General features: G+C 39.9%; 1 protein-coding gene across 4 annotated transcripts in view; it reads left to right on the top strand.

Moving 5' to 3' along the window:
* Nucleotides 1-8,492, top strand: part of ebf2 (EBF transcription factor 2) — a 37,172-nt gene extending 28,680 nt beyond the window's left edge. For 2 of the 4 annotated variants that reach the window (XM_008418606.3, XM_008418605.3), the window contains exons 8-16: nt 2,684-2,825; nt 3,610-3,740; nt 3,947-4,073; nt 4,162-4,250; nt 4,356-4,421; nt 5,188-5,362; nt 5,445-5,627; nt 5,716-5,886; nt 6,055-8,492. In XM_008418606.3, the coding sequence (XP_008416828.1) occupies nt 2,684-2,825; nt 3,610-3,740; nt 3,947-4,073; nt 4,162-4,250; nt 4,356-4,421; nt 5,188-5,362; nt 5,445-5,627; nt 5,716-5,886; nt 6,055-6,086 (1,116 nt within the window). In that variant the 3' untranslated portion in view covers nt 6,087-8,492. Of the gene's footprint in view, nt 1-2,683; nt 2,826-3,609; nt 3,741-3,946; nt 4,074-4,161; nt 4,251-4,355; nt 4,422-5,187; nt 5,363-5,444; nt 5,628-5,715 lie in introns of all 4 variants that reach the window. The other 2 variants (XM_008418604.3, XM_008418603.3) reach the window with 1 other exon arrangement.
* Nucleotides 8,493-22,339: the final 13,847 nt, after the last annotated feature.

Raw genomic sequence — 22,339 nt, 5'->3', positions numbered from 1 at the left:
TTCAGTATATTTCTATGTAAACTGCAGTTCTAAAAACACTTTTAATTTAGGCTTCTCTTCTCCACAAAGTCTCCAGCTGGACAGCTGAATTGTATGATGGAGACAAACTAGACCCTTAGATGTTTTCCTAGCAGAGCTTATGTGATCAAACAGAATGACCAGTTGCTTTTCTCAGATAGTTTGCTTCACCGTGGGCAGGTGTGAAAACTCGCCTTTTTTCTCTGTTTACCTCTGAGTGACCTCTGGTGCAGCTCCCTTACTGTGGAAATGCAACCAAACTATCCAGTAAGCTAAAACCAACGAGAAGAAGAAACGCCCTCACTTTTAAATCCACATTTGGTGTCTGTGGAACATCAGCAGCACGTTTCACATGGTGTGTGTGTTTTTTTTTGTACATCTGTAGTTTTGCTGATGGTTCATTTCCTTGCCTGCTGCTTGTGACAGTTCCCCCGATGGCCTGATGCTGTGACTGTGTGAGGTTGTCCAGTCTACTTTCAATAAGTGCAGCGTGAAAGTGAACCGAGCCAAATGAAATGAATCTTTCAGCATTTCCTGCCTAGTTGAACCTCGGACCATCAAAGTGTGAAAATGCCCTTAGCTTAGCCAGAATAAAAAATCTGTTTCTCTCAAAATATCGTCTTTTTCTAATATTCTAAACTCTTGTTTCACATTACTGTTTATATGAAAGTCGTCTGCAGCTGCATTAAACTCTTTGATGAGACAAAACAAGTGCAGGTTAACATCCTATTTCTTTAAATGCACAATAGGAACCTTGGCAGGCAGTTTGTTTACTTATGATAAAAAGTGCCTCATATCTGCAAAACTCTCCAGGAAGAGGAAGAACTCTAATCTACCAACCTTAAACAGCTTTTAGCTACTTGGCTCTAATGACATGGCTTTCATGTTGTCTAAAAAGGTGCACCTGATTGGCCTTTGCTCCCGCCATCACGTTCAAAAGAGGAACTTTGTTGCTCCCATTCCAGCAAGTAGCTGGGCTAAACCAGTTTATCCTGATCGCACGTTTCACTTTTCTGCAAGTAAAGTCTCCATTTTTGGTATAAATGCCTTCAGCATGCTCAGCATTACTCACTTATTCAAGTGCATCCTCCAGTTCTGAACCCAAAGTAAAAAGACACTCCTAAAGTCACGACCAGAAGAAACCAGACCACAGAACAATGACGGTAACTACCAGAACTCTGAATCAGAGTATCTGTTTTAGTTTGGTCCATTTATAAAAATAATTGGAATACCAGGCATGATATTTTTCTCCAATTGCTCATGTTTATTTGTCTTTCAATACTGATAGATCAGGAAAAAATAGGAATATTTCTCCCACATTTTTTAACTCCTTGGAAAAGTTAAGAACTCATTTTTAGATAAATTAACTTTATTGACAAGCTATGAGACTGATTTTCTTTTTGATATCCAAAGAGAACATTTGGTTTCTGGGTCTTAAAGCCATTTAAAGTAGCTGAGAGTTGCTAAAGTTGTCACACGGCAAATCTCTGGGAAAGTTTTCCAGTGGAAGTCAAACTGGAGAAAGAAGTTAAAGGTGAAAGTTAGAAATCAATAAGGAGTCAGAGAGATGGAAAGACAAACCAAAGAGTTATATATGTGGGAGACATGGCTGTGGGGGCGCCTGGATGCAGGAAATAGGTTGAGGTGTTTCAGGAAGTTGTCAAGAATTGAGTGATTGGCTCCAGATGGGGAAGGTCATGCTCCGTGACCCAGGAAGTGGTCACAGGGGACTCCTCGAGCTCACTTCCTCTGCCGTCTTTCAGCACCAGCGGCCTCTCTCTGGCATTCTCCTTTGCCCGGCAAAACCTTGTGTCCGGCTGCCCCCGCCCCTCTCCGTCCTCGTCTCCCACCGTGTTTGCTTTAACTCCTGTGGTGTGACACATGCTGAGAAGTTATGAGTACACGAGCGCTCCAAACTCTGGGCCTCTGGGTTAAAAGGTGATCAGGGCTGGGCAGGAGTTCGCTGCTTGATCGATAATTTACAGTTATTTTCCTTCCCCTTCCACCACCTATGGAACATATGTTTTTTTCCCCTCTCTTTTGCTTTGCTCCTTCACCTGCAAAACTTTCATTATGTGTGTCTTTTAAAGACAGATGAACATTTATTATACACGTCATTTCAAAATATATGTCATAATGTCCTGGCGCATATAAATATTGTAAATAATGAAGGCAAAAAGTTGGGACTATCCCCTTGTTAAGTGTATAAAGTGCCACCTATGGGGTGCAGATGTAAGTGGGGACATGCAGTAGGCAGAAAATCACATTATGGGTGCCATATATCATCCACTGCTCTAACAACCAGCTGAAATAGGAGATTCGGTTCATATGTTTGTTGTCATTGAAGGATTAAGAGGAGACAATGTGAGCCTGCTGCATGCTGTATGAATCAAAAAGTTAGTCCAGAGGCAGAGGGAGAGGCCATATGGTGACCCAGTGGAGGAGTAAAGGGGTGTGAGAGCCCCAGAATGCAGATGTGTTGTGGAAATCCCTGAGACGTCAGATCATCCATTAAGAAATATGACCGTCACCTTTACAGAAAAACTAATTGTTGCTCTGGGATTTTCACACTTGTAACTTGATATTTTGACTCTTAGCCTGCAGTCTTAATGCTTCATCTACACTCACGCGTCTTCCTCTTGGCCCCCTTTGTCCTCTCGCTCAGGTGGTCTTGTCCAGCACAGTGAGTGTAGATGGACACGTCCTGGCCGTGTCGGACAACATGTTCGTCCACAACAACTCAAAACACGGCCGGAGAGCTCGCCGACTGGAGCCGGGAGAGTCTGTGGAGAATACCATGGAATATGGTAGGACAATAAGATAAGAGGTTTAATTAACCTGCTTATAGTCAGAGTTTCGTAAAAGTATTTATATGCTTTTTCATCATTTGTCACATTAAACACATTACGTATTTTATCTGAATCAAAGAGTTGCACATATTTGAGAGGCAAAGAAGAGTTAATTTACAAGATTTATTAAAACAAGCCTAAAACTTACACTAGTAATCTTTCATTTCTGCTGATCATTTTTCCAACTCTGTCCGGACATTTGTCCTGTACTTAACCCAACTTTTAAATGAGGATGTCTGTGCATGATGCATGACTTTAAATCACACAAACTCTTTTCAAGCAGCTGTTCTAGCCTAAGATAACATAAATTTATGTTTTGATTTTTAACCTTCAAACCTTTTTTACCCTGTTACATACAGTGCAAAAAGTTGTAAAAGTGTCCATAAATTTTGAACTTTTTCACATTTTGTCACAATACAATCACAAATCGATGTATTTAATTTGGGTTTTATGTAATGGTCCAAGACAGTCATTAATGTACATCTGACATCCCCACAGTAAAAGATGACAGTGGAAGCATCATGATGTGGGAATGCTTCCTGCAGCATGAAATAAAAACCACGTCTCCGTTTTGTTTTGCTCTATCACATAATAAAAAACATGATAAAATATGAACAATTAATGAATACCGCTGGGGGGCGCATACATGTAAAGTATACCTAACACTTATACCCTCATTTCTTTACTCTTTATTGATCGTCTTTGCAGATCATGTTAATGAAGCTTTTCTCTCCCGTTTCAGCCACCCCCTGCATCAAAGCCATCAGCCCCAGCGAAGGCTGGACCACCGGCGGGGCCATGGTCATAGTCATCGGGGAGAACTTTTTCGACGGGCTGCAGGTGGTGTTTGGAAGCATGCTAGTGTGGAGTGAGGTAAGAGTTGTCTTCGAAACATCCCACTAATGATGCTGCACATTGTGAAATGAAATGCGCAGCATATGGCTTGTCTCATTATTTGGGTGATTTATGAGCAGTCTTAACAATTGAATCTTCCCACAGTAATGAGTTAGCCTAAATATTTACAAGACGTGGGGAGGCGTTTTTTTTTTGGTGACACCGTTTGTGTGCTTTCTCCTCAGCTGATCACTCCGCACGCCATTCGTGTGCAGACGCCTCCTCGACACATCCCTGGGGTCGTGGAGGTCACCCTGTCGTATAAGTCGAAGCAGTTCTGCAAGGGAGCGCCTGGACGCTTCATCTACACAGGTGTTAGGATGAACCATTTTCCTTAAAGTTAGATCCAAAGATTTAAATTATTGTTTCTAAAGCTTGACAATCTAATGATTTTTTTTAGCCCTTAATGAGCCAACTATAGACTACGGTTTTCAGCGACTTCAGAAGGTAATTCCCCGGCATCCAGGTGATCCAGAGAAGCTAGCAAAGGTGAGACAGAAGAGTTACCTACACTTATTTTTAAAGGAGTTATGATTATTATGCTTTTGTCCTGGAGTTGTCAATTAAATGTCTTATTTTTAATTTGTTTTACAGGAGATTCTTCTGAAAAGAGCAGCAGATCTTGTTGAAGCCCTATATGGAAATCCTCACAGTAATCAGGTACTTGGAAACAAAACTGTTTCCTACATTTGAAATTGATCGTCATCAAATAGGGCATTGCTAATATAGAACTTAAAATTCTTTAAAAATTGCCCTTGAATTATACAAACATTGACAAACCTCTTGAATCTTTTTTCCATTCTATTGTTGTAATCTTTCCTTACCCGAGAAGATCCCGGTCTAACGAATCCTCCCTGAATTTGCTCTTTCAATTGTGGCAATAAATTGCAGAATTTGTTAAATTCCACAAATTAAATTTTTGGTAAGCAATCGTGAGCACAACTTTTGCACAGAAATGAAAGAGGACTGAAAATATTATTAGCATTAACTGACAAGCAAGGGATGCAACATAGGAAACAACAATTTAACTAGATTAACAAGATATATTGGCCTGGAAGAATTAGTAACCATTTATCAAACATTATCCATACACAGCATTACTCAACTTACAGGATGAGATCAGAAAAAAACTGTACAAAGATCTTTTTTGCTTTTTGCTGGCTCTGTGTGACAATGATCCACATGAGTTCATGGTCCATTTAACATTACCTTATGTTAACATTGTATTAAGCAGTTAAAACTGTTTCTTTAGTTCAGACCCGTAAAGCTTGATAGGTTGACAGAGTGTCACTTAAGGATTCTGTGTAGATTAATTAGTTCACTCCTGTTTACTACCAGAAATAGCAGCACCAGCACATATCAGCCAATTGGTTTCACATTTCCTGAAACTGACCTGTTGTTTGTCACTTTGTTTGACTTGCTGCAGGACATGCTGCTGAAACGTGCAGCTGACATTGCCGAGGCGCTCTACAGCGTTCCCCGTCCTCACAGTCAGCTGCAGGCGCTGCCCAGCTCACCAGCCCATGGGAGCGTCATGGGCTTAGGCTCCTATCCATCCCAGCTGGGGGTTAGCATTGGAGATCCAGGACAGAGCAGCCAAGGTTAACAAACTGAGCAAGCCATTCTTTTCTTCTGTCTTTCTGGCCAGTGAAGCTTATGAGCCTACTCTGATGTTTCCTCCAGGTTATATCCGTAACTCCAGCAGTTTGTCTCCGAGGGGTTACCCCTCAGCTTCCACTCCCCAGCAGTCGAGCTACGGAGGCAGCGGCGGGATGACTGGAGGCTATGGGACAGTTCCCATGACAAGTCTGGGAGTTCCTGGATCTCCTGGATTCAGCAGCGCCTCACCCACCAGCTCTCCCTACAGTAAGACCTTACCGCCTGCCTGGAACTCACAACGCTGATTCTGATTCAGTTCCAGGCTTAACACCGTTTGTTTCTCTCTGTTCCTCAGTAATGCCAGCAAGCCCCACAATACCAGGAAGCTCCAGCTCCTCGTCATCTCTCTTGCCTTTCTCCTCTTTCCCTTCTGCTGCTAAACAGAAGAGTGCTTTTGCTCCCGTCCTCAGGCCCCAAGGTTCTCCTTCCCCTGCCTGTCCCGCCTCAGGGGGGAACAGCTTCAGAGGTAGTCATCCAACTCACTATCTGACCCCGCTGTCTGAACTCACCAATGCAGTCTAACCCTATACTAACCAACTCAAAAGCTATGACTCAACACGACTTGGGTGATGTACAGTAATGAAACGCCTGACTGATTTAGAATCATAGATTTTGTATATTTTTTTCTCTCCAGCGATGACGGGCCTGGTTGTCCCCCCGATGTAGCAAAGCACCTGCCCCCAATCTGCCCCAGACCACTGCTTCACTTACCTCCCCTTCTTTTTTGGCACTGAGCAGGGAGATCGAAATAAAACAAACTGATCACTAGTGAGCGTAACTTTTCCTCCCTGATTCCAACCGCTGTCTCTCAGCCCCCTTTTTGTGACCAGTCAGTGGAACGGGTGGGGTATGAAAATGTCCAAAGACCAGCCATCTTCTCCAGATGCACGGGATAACACATCAGCCTCAGCTGCAAACAGCAAGACTGGACAGTTTACTGCTGTATGTGTGTCTGACAGGAAACCTCCGTTTAATTTCGCCTGACGCTTCTGAAAGGATCTGTCTGAACCTCTGATCCACCGCCACATACAGCATCTAGTTTTTGCAAAGCCTGCAAAAGACTTTCAGGATGCACTGCCGGATCACTGCGTGTCGTCGGATGCCGGACAGCTCAGATAAGAAGCCGCAGCTCTAAAATGTGGGGTGCTTACTTTGTGTGTGTATAGACACCCTAAATGGCATGTGCAGACACTGTCTGTGAGCTAGAGAGAGGTTGTTTTGTAGTAGACTTTTAAAGACAACTTACATTCCAGAAAAGTAGAACCCTTATATTTTGTTTTGATTGTTTTTTCAAGGGAGAAATCTTTGTCTCATGGGTTATTACTAAAATGAATTCATATATTGATTTATTTAAGAACAAGCAATTTAACTTATTAAAGTTAGTTTAGGGAATAATATAAACATGTTTTTATAAACTGGTTCTCTTTCCAACTGTTGATGAAATTAAGCGAGCTCTCCAATTGCCAATTACTTTGATAAATGACACTCTGTAATAGATTTTTTTAGTGGAGTTTTTTTTTTTTTTAAACTAAACTTTCCTACTTTTCAGGTTCTTGCAAAAGCAATTATATGTGTTTTGCCCGCAGTTAAAGGTTATTGTCCTTGTGTAAAAGGAAATATTAGTTAGCCGTATCTTTTTTATTTCCACTTAAAATGCATGCTTTGTTACACCAATGCTCTGGTACTTTTTCACCCTGAATAGTTTGTGAACTTTCATTTCCAATGTTTAGTCACTATGCAGTATAGGAAGGAAAAGCACAACAGCTCGAACAAAAAGAAGGTGTATAAGGTGGTCATTTATTATCATGTTCTTACAGCTACAGTTCCTTGTAAAGGTATTCATACCTGTTGAGTTTTTCCACATTTTGTCAGGTTGCAGCACAAAACTGTACTTAATTGGGATTTAAGAGCATAGACCATTACAAAGTAGCGAAAAAAACAATTATTTTGCTTTTGATTTTCTACAGTTCTTACAGATGAAAGTATAATAAGCATGAAGGGCATTTACCAAATAATCTGGGGCATGTTTGCAGTCTGACTGTTTTTCTTCTGGTTTTGTCTCTTATTTAGCTCAATTCACCTTCACATCCATCTGCCTGTAAAAACCACAACATGATGCTGCCACTCCCAGTTTCACAGTGAAGATGGTATTTTCAGGGTGATTTACTGTGTTAGTTGTCTCTCACACATATTTTTTGTTGATCAAAAAGAGCAAAGTTTGACCTAACCTTATCAGAGTAACTTCTTTGACTCTCCACGAGTTATGACAAACTGTAAAAATTAGTTGCTTTTACTTTCTTCTTGTCCATAAAAGCCAGATTTGCAACAGATTCTCACACCTTCACAAACGGTCTCTGATGTTCTTCCAGCACAGGCTTCTTGGCTGGTTTTCTGATTAATGCTTTCCTTTTCCAGGCTGTAGGTGTAGCTGGGTTGACATGTCTTGATAGGTCTGAAGTTGTGCTATGCTCTTTTTACTTCCAGATGAAGTTTAGACTTTGCATTGATATATTGTTTTATGACCCAATCCTGTATTAAGGTTTGCCAGAGCCGTATCCCTGATTGTCTGTTGAGTTTCTTGGTCTTCTTTCTGTTTGGTCCTGGATGTTTTCTAAAAAAAAAAAGATCAGGTTGCAGCACTTTTAAGATGCACATTGAAGTTGCATGTGTAAATGTTGAAATCCTTTTCTATACTCCACAATTTTGTGCTACTTTGTGTTGGTCTGTCGCATAAAAATTCCACCAAAAATGATTTGAGGTAGTAACGTTGGAAAATGACACAAAATTCAAGATGTATGAATACTTTTAAAGGCATGGCATTATTCATCACAACACAAAACTCATTCTCAGGACGTGCACACAAAGAACGCAAAGGGTAGCTGACGTAAGCAAATTTGTTTTTAGAGTTCAGTTAATATTATTTATTAAAAAAATGTTAGCAATTTATTTTTATGTTTTTTAAGCCATGTTTTTTTGAAGTGATACAAAAAAAATGGTGCAAATGTGATTTGTAAATTCTAAGGTGTAATTATATTTTGTGCTCCAAATAAAACAAGTAAAAGGAAAAATGAACTGCGGTGAGTTGAAGTGGTTATACATATTTTTTCATTATGTTACGCTGTGGTGTCCTGAGCGTGAAGCTTTTCCTGCAAGCCTCCACATCTCAAGGTTGTGCCTGATCTATTTTTGACTGTGCCCATCACCTGTGTGCTCGTGCAGCTTGTTACACTGTTTTGTATACATAGCTGATGAGCCGCAGCATCTTAATTGTGATGCGAGCGTTAAAGACTGAGTAGAGCATGTCAAGATAAACAACATCCTCCTCCCTCCCTTCTCCCTCCCACCCCCCCACCATCTCTCTCCTCTCCAATAAGCCTGCTTCTCTCTGAGGACCAAGCCTCTGGGGGCCGAAGTGAGAACCACATGAGTCTCCTTCCAACGCGGCCTCTTCCTCTCTCTGTTAAAGAAGAAGAAAAAAAAAACCACTCACACAGGCTCACCGCTGCCTTGCTTTCTTCAGTCTTTGTTTGGTGCTGCTTCATCCCGTCTTTCTTGCTCTCGCCTCTTATCCTCTCTTGCAATGGTCCTTCTCTGTTAATGTAATTAGCACTGCTAAAGAAGGGCAGTTAATTACCCACTCTATTTTGATCGGGTAATTAATGTTATGCCAGGAAACAGCAACTGTTTCATTAACATAGCCCTCAAAGCAGTGAGGGGGGTAGGGTAAGCACCCATTGGTGGCAGGTCTGCGTGTGCTGTGGCGTTTTTTCAGCGACAATGAGGGGACGTGTGGACTTCAAACACCAGACACTGCCCGCCATTTAACCCCACAACCACTCGCTGGCCGCGTCTTCCTCCTCATCTCCCCTTCTTCCCTTTGATATGTTATTAATTTGACAAGTTAAAGTCAGCTCTGTTGCCAGCACCTCAGCATTCATCTTGCCGAGTGCTCCTTCTGCCCAGCGGTGCAGGAACCATATGCTCCTCTTCCACATGACGCTTTGGTTGTGAGCGCTGCGGCGACGTTTACCGTTTTTCCCTGATCACAGTTTGGATAAAGACAGCATGAGATGCCACCTGCCACCGAGTCATTCCACATCACACGTCCACATCACCGGCATCCAGCTGTTGGGTAGACGAAAGCCCTGCCGTGTCATCCTTCATTACCAAGACAGCTAAAATATGATGAGTTTCTTGTTTAACTTCACGTGCCGTGTTTCTTGCTATAGAGGAAGCAAAAAGCACACCCTTCCCTTTCTGCCCTCTCAAGGGATGTGTTTGTGTTTATATACCCAATTAGCCCTCTGGCCACAGCATGGCCATGCATTAGGCTGACATTAGCCCCGGGTGGGTGTGACGTCTGTGTGCATGTGTGCAAAATACAGTGAGCCCCTTTCTCATTTGAGGCATAATCAGGGGTGTGCGTGCCTTATTAGGCAGCCTGGGGTAGATCTTGACGGGGGTGGCCTACTGTTTTGTCAAATAGATTGGTAGATTGGCTTCCAAACACCCAGCCAGTGTCCTTTGCCTTTGGCCCATCAGTGAAACCAGCATTGTTGCCCATTAGAGCGATGGACCCTGATTCTCTTTTTTTTTTTCTTTCCAAAATGAATTCTCCACCCCTCTCCCTGCCATTCCCTTGGGTGTCACTAGAGTGGGGTGGCAGATGGAGGAGACACAGAGCTGCCCCCAGAGACCGAACCCCCAAACCAAAAACACACACACACACACGCACGCGCATTCACAAATAGGTGCACACACTAAAACATTTATGTATACAAATGCATGAGCACCACATATGCACAAATACACACACAGTAAAGCAACACAGAGATCCCCAGACAGAAACCTCATCTGTCAGCCTGCTGCTTTTGTCCGGTCCACAGGAGTGTGTTCAGTGAACGCAGAGTGACGTCTCTGTACGATGCCTCCATGCCCCGAGTTCCTGGGTTTGTGATTGGGGTCAGACAGAAAAAAAAGAGCTTCATAACGCTGCTAACTAAAGCTACAATCTAGATCCAACTGCTGCAGGTTGTGACAGTTTGAAAACAATGCAATATCAATCTATAGATATTTATTCCTTTTATTTAGATTGATATGTTTGAAATGGGCATCTAAATTTGTCATATTTTTTGGTATTTGTTGCAATGACAGTCACTGGTTCTGTTAGAGAATCACAAATGAAACAAAGTATTGATCTTCAATTGCATCTTTAAATATATATTTATTGATTAAACTAAACTGGAAGAAATGTTTCAAAACCATCCAGCTTTTGTCAGGGTTTCCAGACATCCTCAGTTTGCTATACATAACAATAAATCACCATTCTTATTGCAATAATGTTTACCCTAAGCAGCGTGCAATAATTGCTGTAATTAATAATGCATCAAATGCCTTATCATTTGCTTTGAGAAGTTTTATGCTCTTTTAAATAGATTCCTCACTGGAGGTGTGCCCAAGTCCAGTCATTAATAGCTGCTGCTCTGCAACTTTTAGATGCACATCTTCTCAAACACATCTGAAAAATATATACCAGTACCACAATGCAGTATTATTATGCATGCTTAAAAACCAAAGAGTGTGTTGAAGAGTTGTTGGCGATGCAAATGAGTGCAAAATTGACTAGAGGGTGAGTATTATGTAACCTCAACATTTTTTAGCTTTATACCATGTTATGTTGTTATTCCTCCTTCAAAAACGCCCTGTTTTTGACACCCAGTGTTGCTTTGATTCGTTCATCCATGTTTGAGCAACACTTGAATATGCTGTGGCAGCCATACAGGGTTGCCTAAAGCTTGCTCATAGAAAGTGCCGCCCATTTACACAAAGCTGCACCTTAGAGCTGCAGAGCAGTCCTTCACTTTACCTTCCCTACTCAGACTAGTGGCAGCATCAATTAGCAAACACCTGGTGGAACTGTCTGCTGAGCTTTACATATAAACTACCTCTCAGTTCAACATTCCTAAGAATGGTTGTAAATAGTATCACGGAGGAGCACTGTTGTTGTCATGATATGCTGAAGGGAAAGGAGCATCTATAAGAGGTAAGCCAATTTCAAGGCTTAGCTGCTGTTAACTTAGAAGATGGGACATTTTGTAAAGTTTTTAGGGTTGTTTTATGTAACTTGGTGTCACAAAAGGGAAGAAAAAAATACCCTTAAAAGAGAAAATCTCACCCTTCTGGACCGTCTGTCTATGACTGGACTTCTCATTGTGGGGAAGAACTTGAACAGATCAAACCGTAGGTGGTTTTAGCTCCATTTGGAACAGTTCTAAGCATAAAATAATACAGAAATACCATAAAAATACACACAAAACCACTTGATTTGATTATTCTACTTAGTTTTGCCTAGAGACCTTTAACTTGAAGAGAGTTGAGCTTAGCTGTTTGGCTGGTTAAGCCTGTGGGGGAAATGGCTAGCTGCTAAGCTAAGAGCTTGTAGCTTGTAACAGCACTTTGTATTGCCTTGTTGCTGAAAATGTGCTATGTAAATAAAATTACCTTTAGTTTGTTGCCAGGGAGTACACCTGGCTAGCTGCTAAGCTAACAGCTTGCAGTGTGTGCAAGGTAGTACAGATTAGCAAGGAACATGCGCGGCCTTAGCTTTGTACCGCTGTAACACCTGAGTTTCCCAGATTAATTTAAATAATGGAACATCTTAGTCTAATGTTTGCACCTGAAACTCCTTTCCTTTACAAATGCTCAGGAGTCTGGACTGGCAATTTGTTCACAATCTGTACTATTTGTATATTTTCACAAAATTCTGAGTGACTTTACCCTAACTTTTAAACCCTAACGTCTGTGAAACAATCTGCTAATAATGCTACATATGGTGGAATTATTAGCAGATTGCCTAGAAGTACTAGAAGAAGTAAATGTACATAGAAATACATTTTGTTTAAAAAGTTACTCAAGTATATGTAACTAGTTACTTGTATAGTAAATAATAAAGGCTAGAAGAACCACTGACTCTCGAAAAATGTTAAAATCTGTGATATCACTGTGTTTTAGAGGTCGACCACACTGAATAAGCAAGTAATTAATACTCAAACGCTTTGACTGCCATATTTTCCCAACTCAGGCCCAACCAAATTTAATTAATACATTTGTGCTTTTTAAACATAATTTATGAGATACTTAACCAGCATATCCTTTGAAAGCAAGGGACCTGAAAGAGTTGCTAAAATTTCTTATTCTTGTGGCCGGCTCTGACCCTCAAACACACAAACTAAAGCCTTTTGTGGAAGACATTGTTACATAAAGGTACGTCTGTTTTTTAAATAATTGTGATTTAATTGAGCCTTGTAAGAAATATAGAAATACAAGTACCTGCTCTAGTAGATCGGTTTGATGCCAGGAAGGTGCTTTATAACAACCTTTTTTTCTCCTCTGGCGACCATACTGACAATTAGCCAGATTAGAGGAGTGGAGATGTAATTTGGGCCAAACGTAAGTATCGGCTGTTTGTGCGCGCGGCTGCGTGAGGTGAGAAGGCCTCGCGCTGGTGATTAATTACAGCCAGGCCGCGTGACAGAGGTTGAGGCTCTCCCAGTGCTGTCTGCAGCCCACATGAAGGCAAATCCAGCCTGGGCTAATTGACCCGGCTTCTGTAAGGCCATCCATCAAGAGTGGCCCAAGCGGACCCGTAAGAAACACATTATTCAGAGGTAAGTTTGTTAACCAACTAACGCTGCACCATTCATTACTGCCATTAGCTCCTACCTTCATGGTTGTCTGGAAAGTGCTCGACGCTTCGCTAAAATGTTGCCAACACCATATTTGAGTTTTAAAATAGGGGCGTTTCCGGCTTGGAAAATAAAATATTTTCAGCGGAGGAACTTAACATTTTGTCAAGTTACAACATCGTTTTCCAGTGACGTTTAAGTGATAGACCAACACAAAGTAGTGCACAATTATGCATTGGGTTTAAATTGATACTTGGATACAATATATATATTTTAAAAGCGTATACAAATCACTTCCCATGACTAAATACTTTGATAATCACCTCTTTCTGCTGTTACAGTTGAAATATTTTGGGGTGTGTCTCTACAGTCTCTGCACCTCTACAGACAAACTTTTTCCCATTCTTTAAAAATATTTCAAGCAGTGAGACTACATTGAGAGCTCTTGTGAACATTAAGTTTTCTAGCCTTGTAACAGATATTAAATTGGCTTTAGGTTTGCACTTTGACTGGACCAGAGATGCTCGACTCTATATTTCTCAATGATGTTCTGCATGTTTTAGGGGTGTTCCTGCTCCAACACAGCTGTTTCAAAAGGCTGAATCAGCCCCTCAATGTGTCATCACGTTCTGCAGCAGCTCCCGCAAGACGCCCTTTCATTAAATCCAGGTGTGTCAAACCAGGGAAGCAACTAAAAGATACAGCAAAGTGCCCCTTCAGGATTCACTTTGGACAGTGCAGATCTGACTTTATGTTCAAAGTCAATGTCCTTCTCAAAAGTGAATCCTCACCTTTTTCATATTTAACAGTTTCCTTCAGGATTATCCTGAATTTAGCTCCATCAATTAGTCTTTTCTTATGGAAAAACAAACCCACAGCACAGTGCTGCCACCACTATGTTTCATCATACAGTGTTCAGGATTGTGTGCAGTGCGAGTTTTTGTCTGCACCTGCTCAGTTTTTCAAGGTATAATTGTCATTGCAATTTGAACATGTGCAAAATACTGCTTGAATTCAGTGTATAGTAGAATAATATATCAGATGTCATATATTCAAAATCCAAACAGGAGAGCCACATATTTTGAAACATATTAACTTTTAAAAACATTCACTTCCCAGTTATGCACTACTTTGCAATGGACTATTAAATAAAATCTTAATAGAGTAAAGGGAAGTTTGTGGTTGTAACTTGGCAAACTGTGGAAAAGATGAAGGTGTGTAGATACTTTGAACAGGCAGTGTGCATATCCTGGTTGTTCTGTATCATGTGTGATGAAACGGAGTTGGTGTGTGCGCTTTACTCACACAGCTTTTTTCTTCAACTGCCCTGACAAGCTGCAACATATGCGCAGCAGCTTGACTTTTTTATCCACCTCCTGCCCTCAGACTGATGGCAAATCTTTGTAGTTATCAGTTCTGTCAGCAGTCTCCATACCTACAGTGTGCATGAAGTAGCTCAACAGTGCCCCCTACCTGTAAAAAGAGGGTGTGATTTCTGATCTCATTTACTATTTATTTGAACTGTAGATATTCTCTATTGCATGTGGTTTATCATTATATACTCTTAGTATTATATTAATGTATTTATGTTACATATTCTAAGATGATGTGTTAGGAGTGACAACACAAGCAACAAACCCAAACAACAATTTTCTTTGCCTGTCTGTGTATCAGCCTGCATAAATATGCAGAAGGATATCTAATCAAATAAATCCATTCATTAAGGGAGCTACTGGTATTTCTGCTTTTGCATTAATTACATAGTCATTACCATATCAATTAGAGAAATCAGAGATCATGTAATTAAGGTTTAACCAAAAGCACCTGCTGCCTCAGAGTCGTGATGTGTTTGTGTGTGTTTGCTTCACTCCTAATCTAATTTCTGGCCTTTGACAGCACTCCCCCTCATCAATCCTGAGCTGTCGGAATTCAGCTTCTTTTTTTGTTTTGTTTTTGTTTATAGGTGTGGGCGGCGGCGGCGGGGGTGGGTGACCATGTTTGGAGGGGGGTGTCGCGTGAAATGTTGTCATGGCAATCAAATTGATTGGCAGGGACGCCTGATTAGAAAGGAAGAATAGGAGGCAGGTGGGAGGAGGCGGGGTGTACATCTAAAGGAACAGATTGGGACCAAGTGAGGTCTAGCTGGGTGTCACCAAGCGAGTCGCTGTCTTTCTGAATTTGGTTACAGCTTGTAAAAGATAACCAGTAATTACATTAGCGTTTCACTGAGGATATTCATGTTTCCTGATGTTTCTGGGTCAGAATAATACCAACAGATGCTCTCTTATTCATATTTAAAGCACCTGAGCTAAACTGTTTTCAAAATATATTTTTTAATATTTGTAGCAGTTATATTAATGTGTAAATTTTTCTGTGGCTTACAATTATGAAAAGGAAAGTGGAGCTAATGTTAAATTAGACTTATCTTGTTATAGAAGTGATTCTCAGGGGGATATGATGTGGGAATAAAAAGATATACACAGTATGTAGACTGGTTTCAGTAACGTATGTCAGGAAGGAGAATTTAAAAGTACATTATTGGCCCCAGGAGGGTTTGAGGATCAATTGGCAAGATGAAAACCAGCCTCTGATCTCTTCCTTCCTCTTTCATTTCCTTTTATTTTCCTAATTTTCCAACTTTGCTTCCCTTATTCTTGATGATTATTAGTTTTCTTTTTTTCTGCACTATTCCTTTGTGCATTTTATGAAGCTCATCTGAGTTTACAAACTAATCCTTGTTGATCAGATTGTATTTTTTTTATTTGTTTTTAAATAGTTCTTTATAGATGAGCAATTTTCTGTCGACAGTAACTATTTCAAGACAATACCATATTTTGTTGCCTGGGTGGATTATTTTACACCTGCAGGTAATTACTGTTTCAAACTGATTGTTTTATATTTGACTTATAGACGGTTGTTAAATTGTTTTGTGAGACCTAAATATTGTGGCAAATTTCTTTAAAACTGTCACCTTCAATTTTACAGAAGGTGAAATGGCCTCACTACTGTAAAAATACTTTATTCGTAAGATTCTTATCACTCAATTCATGTCTCCTTAAATGCCGTTAAACATAAATGCACTTGCATCTCTGTTTTTGGATTATGTCATCTGCTTTCCAGGTGACAAATTCAGTGATTTTTCTGGAGTTATAGATTACACCTTTTAATACTTTGGTACTAGTCCATGAAGTTATTTGAATTGAAGCTTATGTACCACAAATGTAAAACTTAAAATTGCTGATTCAATACAAAATACTATTGCATTTTGTCAGTCATGCAGCATTAAGCTTCTGCTTCTTTTGTCTTTTTGATGTTTTATTACTGCATACCTCCAAGGGTTCCTTCTTATATTGCATACAATAATGATGATGTTAGATATTGGGCTGGACTTTTACTTAGTCCAGGATTTTCCATTTCCTAATTAACAGCCTGCCCTTGATGGTTTACTGGTGTTTTTTGGGGGCTTTGTCATGTTGAAGGACTGAGTTCAGCTTCAGCTTTATTCCTTTATAAATGGTCTCTCATCTTCCTAAAGCACCTTCATACAAAATTTGTGACCTGCTCACCTCCAATGGGAGTTAGCCTGCTCACTTTTGTACCAGCAGTAGCATGGTGTATTCCATGACAACATTTATGGTTTAGACTTCTTTTAGGATCTTCTGCTTTCAGGAGGACGTTGCTGTGACTTGGGTTGCTGGGAGACGTTTTAAATGTCCTCAGCTTGTAGACTGTTTCCCATACAGGGCAATGCTTGATTTCAGATTGAGATTTTCATCTGTCCCTCGGGGTTACCAACTACAGCCATTGTAGTGTTTTAGTTTAGGTTCACTTTGACACCACTAGATGGCAGAAGAGCGTTATGGTTCCCAGCTTTCTGTTTAGTAGCACACATGCTGAAAAATCCACATCCATATTTAAAATTTGTACACTGTAGTTTCCTCGTTATTCTCTCTGTATTTTTGTTGAGATGTCTACTAGTAATTTCACAGTCTAATTGTTTGGAGGATTTTCCATTAGTTATTTAAATAGAAGATTTTATCCTATGCTGAATTGAAGGTGAGGCAAGTGTAATAAAAGATAATGACCATCTTGATGAGTGGTTGCCATCATTATGCACATTTAACTCACAAAGGATAATGGTTTCTGTCATATGATCCCAGTTTAGGGCAGTCGACTCATGAAATAAGACAGATGCTGACTCATGACGAAAACAAAATCACAAAGTTATCTACTGCGTGGATAGATATTATTTGGTGGATTAATTGAACCAAATTTCTTTCCTGTAGATTGATTACTGAAAGATGCATTATTGGGTCACCAATAAAGTACTTTATTGGTTTATCACCAATATGACATATGAAATATTACAGGCAGGCAGCGTGTCTTTTCTTTTTCTTTTTTAAAAAAAATGAGCAAAACAAGCAGGGACCCTTTAATACAAGTACAGCTCACTAAACTATTGATTTTCTGTCAGCTTAAGCACTGTTTCCATTGGTGAGTTGGTAATGCTGCTGCATCACTAAATCTGAAAGCACATTTACATTGAATTCTGATCTACATAACTCCTTCAAACGCTCAGCCAAGTCAGATGAGTCCCTTCAGATGAGGTGGCAGGATGCCTGCGCTACGGCACAGTGTGGACATGATGCCTGCCCTTGGTTTGTTGCCTGCCATATGGCTTTCCTAATCAGTGCTGTCTCTGCTGGTGCAGCTCCAGTAGGGAGGGATAGAGGCAGTGTGTGTGTGTGTCACTGTGTGTGCTGGTGTGACAGAGAGTGAAATCAAAATTAGGTAGCACTATCTCTTCCTTATTCTGCACAGGCCAAATCTCAGGGAAACAAAATTACATATATCCAGGGTAACCAAAGTAGGTAGAGCCTAAATATTAACAGATTAACAGAGCTGGATGTAGAAAAATGTTGTTTGGATGTGTTTTTTTTTTTTTTCTTTTTCAGGCTTATCTAGAAATGGCTTGAAATTTAACATCCTGCCCAAAGTGTCTGAACATAAATAAAGATTTTAGTTTATTTCATACAATTCTTATAAACCTGTTTTGGGTTTTGTTATTTCTGCTCCTTAGTTCTATTAGTTCTGCCTGTTTCCCATTTTTACATCAGGTTCTTAGTGACTCTAGTTATTTATTGTGTCTAGTTCTTTTTTTAGTTTCTCTAATTTTGATATCAAGTTTTTTGTGTCTAGATATTTTTAGATTCATTTCCTCGTCCCCACTGCCACTTCCTCTTTTTTTCCTCTCTCTTCCCACACCTGCAACCCATTAGCACATCAGCCCATGGTTTTTGCTCTGAGCAAAAACTTTCTCTTACTGGTTTCTTCTGTCTAATCCTGTTAAATCTCGTACCTCTCTGTTGTCCTTTGGTCCTGTGAGTTGTTTGTTTGTTTGTTCTGCTCTGGTTCCCTGTGTCCTCCATTGTTTTTTTTGTCTTGTTTCTCCATTAAATCTTTCAACATGACCCATGCTCCCAGCTGTATGCATTTTGATCCATCCTCAAACTCACACTTCATCACACTATTGCATATCTGCCTTTTGCTTTAATGGCTCTGGAAGACATGACAGTCCATAATCACATTTTAGAGCATCTATCACCTGGTCAGATTTGGTGGTTGAAACCTCAAGTGAAACGTAAGCCATAACTTCTTGTCTAATTATTATTTGGACAAACAGCTGAGTTGATTGTAAGCTTTAATGAATAAGCAATGTTTTCCATGACTGGACTGTTGTATGAGTTGACATTTCTTTATTTGCAATTGGATATACATTGCTGTCTGAATATTGGGTTTCCTATTTAGATGAGCATGTTGATATTGCTCTGCGCTCTCTGTTTTGTGCTGCAGTCAAGTGTTAATCTCTGCTTTCTGTGTATACTTCTTCACAATATTGTCATCCACAGGGGCAAGATGATCCATGGTGTAATAATTTCCACAGATCGCTCTGGGCTCAGACAAACTTGTTGTTTTTGCTTTATTAATGTGGTCAGGTTGGTTATTTAGGCTTTCACTCAATCTCGAGTATTTTGGATCTTTGTTTCTATCATCTATTTGTGATTAAACACACAGAATTTATGAATTTTAGTGGAAAATCATAATCAAGTTCTTAACTTTCAATCGCTTTAATAACCTTACCAATGCAGTTCTAATCTTTAACCAGCAGAGGGTGCAACATCGCTTTTGTTTCACTGCTCACATTTATTTATTTTGTTACCTTTCCTCTGTCTACGGGCCATAATCAGTTTCTGATGGATAGAAGAATGTGTAATCCTTTGATTAATTTTAAATCACAAAATTACATCTGGAGTTCATTTATACTGTAGGTGCACAAATGCAGCAGGGGCTTTTATACATCCTTTCAGCTTATTTTGGGCTGATGGTGACTAATGCTGCTGATAAAATACATCTGCTAAAAGCCTCAGTTGATGGTGCAGAGGATGGCACAGGGTTGCAGAATACTGTATCTCACTGTAGGCTGTGGACCTCTGCCAGCCAACACACAGGAGACTCTCTCTGTGTTACAAATGTAGAGGAGGATTCAGCATGAGCAGTAAAGGGGGAGCCCGCTTGGCTGGCTTGTTGCATTTTCTGCATCTGCAGAGGATGTATTAATAAAACTGATGCAAAGCTGATCATCAGTGACCACATTAACATCACATGACAAATATGTATCTGACTAGAGGTGTGGAGGTCTAAAACATCGTACCTATAGTGCTGGAGTTTACATGTCCGAACCTCTATTTTTTTTATTTTTTATTATTTGCTTATTAATAAGCCATTTTAAAAACTGTACAGATAGTTTAAACATAGTCGTCTTCAATGTTATGAAAAGTTTTCTATGGTTTTTTGTCAGAAAGAGATCCACTGTTCAATGTAAGATTTTCATTTAAACCTGAGCAATTTAGGAAGAAAATGGAAAACCTAGCAGTTTTTTAGTTCTTATTGCAGAAAGTATTATAATCTTTTGATTTTCTTATAGAGTAACAGAACAGTTTTACCAGCGAATATTAGCTGTTCAATTTGTCAGGCTATCTGCTTGGGTAGCCAGCCGGCAGCCAGAACTGTCACTCATTGGATGCTAATTATAGTTTTAAAACAATTTTACTTTAATAACGGCTTTGTCTCCTCCAGACTGGACTATAGTAAAACTCTTCTAATCAGGATCTCCAGCATGGTTTACAGAGACTTAATTCACTTAAAACTCTGCAGCTAGGGCCAGGATGTGTGTGAAAATATTAACATATTGTGTAAATTCCTGATTCCTTTCACGAACTTCCTTTCTCTGCCAGATCTCCCTCCACACTCACCATGTATGGAGACACACACCTACCAATAAGAGCCCACTCCTCTGCTCCACTCAATCAAAATGCCTCTCCATGTCCAAAATAAAGCTAAGCACCATGGGAGACGGGGCTTTAATATAGATTAACTGATGTTTTCAAGATTTTATAATTAAAAAAAAAAACATTTAGTTAGAATATTGTACAAAACCAATAAAAACAATTTAATACAAAAATGTTGCTTTAATTAACAATATTGTTAATATCTGCTAAATGGTTATTTACAAAAAACACTTTTAATCTGACATATGAGCCTCATTGAAACACAATCTGATTTGTAGTAAATGACTGTATATCTTAGTTTAATCTTAGTTTAACTTTTCCTGTGTTGCTTTGGTCCTCCCTGATGCACTCGTCTCTTTTTGATGATCATGTCTTTAAAAGACTATAGTTTTACATCAGACGTCCTTTTTAGTTGTACTTTATGTACAGAAATAATGTTTTGACTGCTTTTGACTGTCACTGGCAGCATTTTTTAACTTCTTGTACAGCTTTTGCCTCACACTTTTCTCTTCCATACCACTGTCTCGTCAGTTAAACTTTTTGAGTTTTCACTGAATGTGGCAGATTATCCACAGTGAGCTTCCATGTTTTGAATGGGCTGTCTGTCTTGTCTCTTTTCACTGAAGTAGGTTTCTGCGATTGTTTGTGTGTGGCTCTGTCAGGTCCCAAACACTGTTTCTGGAGGAGCAGTAGAGCGGTTAATGTGCAGGCGGGTGCTGGCTATCACACTGAAGGGAGCTCAGGCAGTAGCTGTGCGTTTCTTTGTTCCCTTCAGCTCTCTACAACCTGTCTTTTCTAGTGCCAGGCAGGACCACCCGACGGGCTGTTTGTATACGTTAGATGAACTTACGAAGACACCACCTGAAGAGGTGGTTTTAAACAAATCTCTACAACTTATGAAATACAGTATGACATTTCTGCTGAGTTACGGATCTACAAATTTTCCTTTAGTGCTTATATTTGACAAGCATTATAGTTCACAAGCATTAAGTTTCACAAAGCTGAATTGCTTTTGTTGACTGCTAGCCTATCACCAATAACACAAAGCTTGCTGAATCTTTTAAAGGGTAGAATATTATGAAAAATAGTTTTTTGAGCTTTATATGCTATGTTCCCTCATTAAGAACATAAATCTTCCATGACAGTCATTCAGGTCTTTGTAAACATTTGCTCATAGGAAAAGTGACCTCGTTATCTTGCAGTCCCCATCCACCTGCCCCACTCAACTCCACCAGTCTAGTGGCAGCAGCAACAGCAAATACCTTGTGGAGCTGCATTGAACTACCTCCCAGTTCAATGTTCCTAAGAACAGTTGTAAACGGTATCATGGAGGAGCATTGTTGTGATGACACCCTGAATGTGGAGTGCCAGAAAAAGCTTCTTAAAGAGACAGAGGTTCAATTTCAAGACATCAAATTACAAATTCAGATTTTTTTAAAAAGTTAGTTTTGATATATTGCACATACAGCATTTTTATAAGAACTGAAGCCAACATAGTTACTTGATTGTGGTATGGAATGTTACTATCTGCCTGGAAAATATATCATACCCTCCTTCAAGGTTGTTGAGTACAAGAAATTTGTGTTTATGTGAGAACAGAAGACAAAAATACTTCTCTCTCCTCAGGATACTTAAGCCACCTTGCCTGCTGTTGGTGGTCAGCAGGTCTGATGCGCCGGTGGATGATGGTCTGTCTGTGTGAAAATCAACTGTTGAACATTGTGCATTTTCTCAGCTTAATAAAACTGATAAAATGGTATTAACTGTGCAGCAGGTTCCTGCTGGTGATTCATTCTGACATATTCCCCTGGGGTTCAATATTGTGATGGATCTGTTGCCACGGAGCTGTCAGCACCATCAGTATTTGTGTTTGTTTGTGTTATAG

Source organism: Poecilia reticulata, chromosome 9, assembly GCF_904066995.2.
Source record: "Poecilia reticulata chromosome 9, P_reticulata-male-v2, whole genome shotgun sequence".
Taxonomy (NCBI): Eukaryota; Metazoa; Chordata; class Actinopteri; order Cyprinodontiformes; family Poeciliidae; genus Poecilia; species Poecilia reticulata.
The sequence above is the reverse complement of the archived record's forward strand: the minus strand, read 5'-3'. Positions and strand labels throughout refer to the sequence as shown.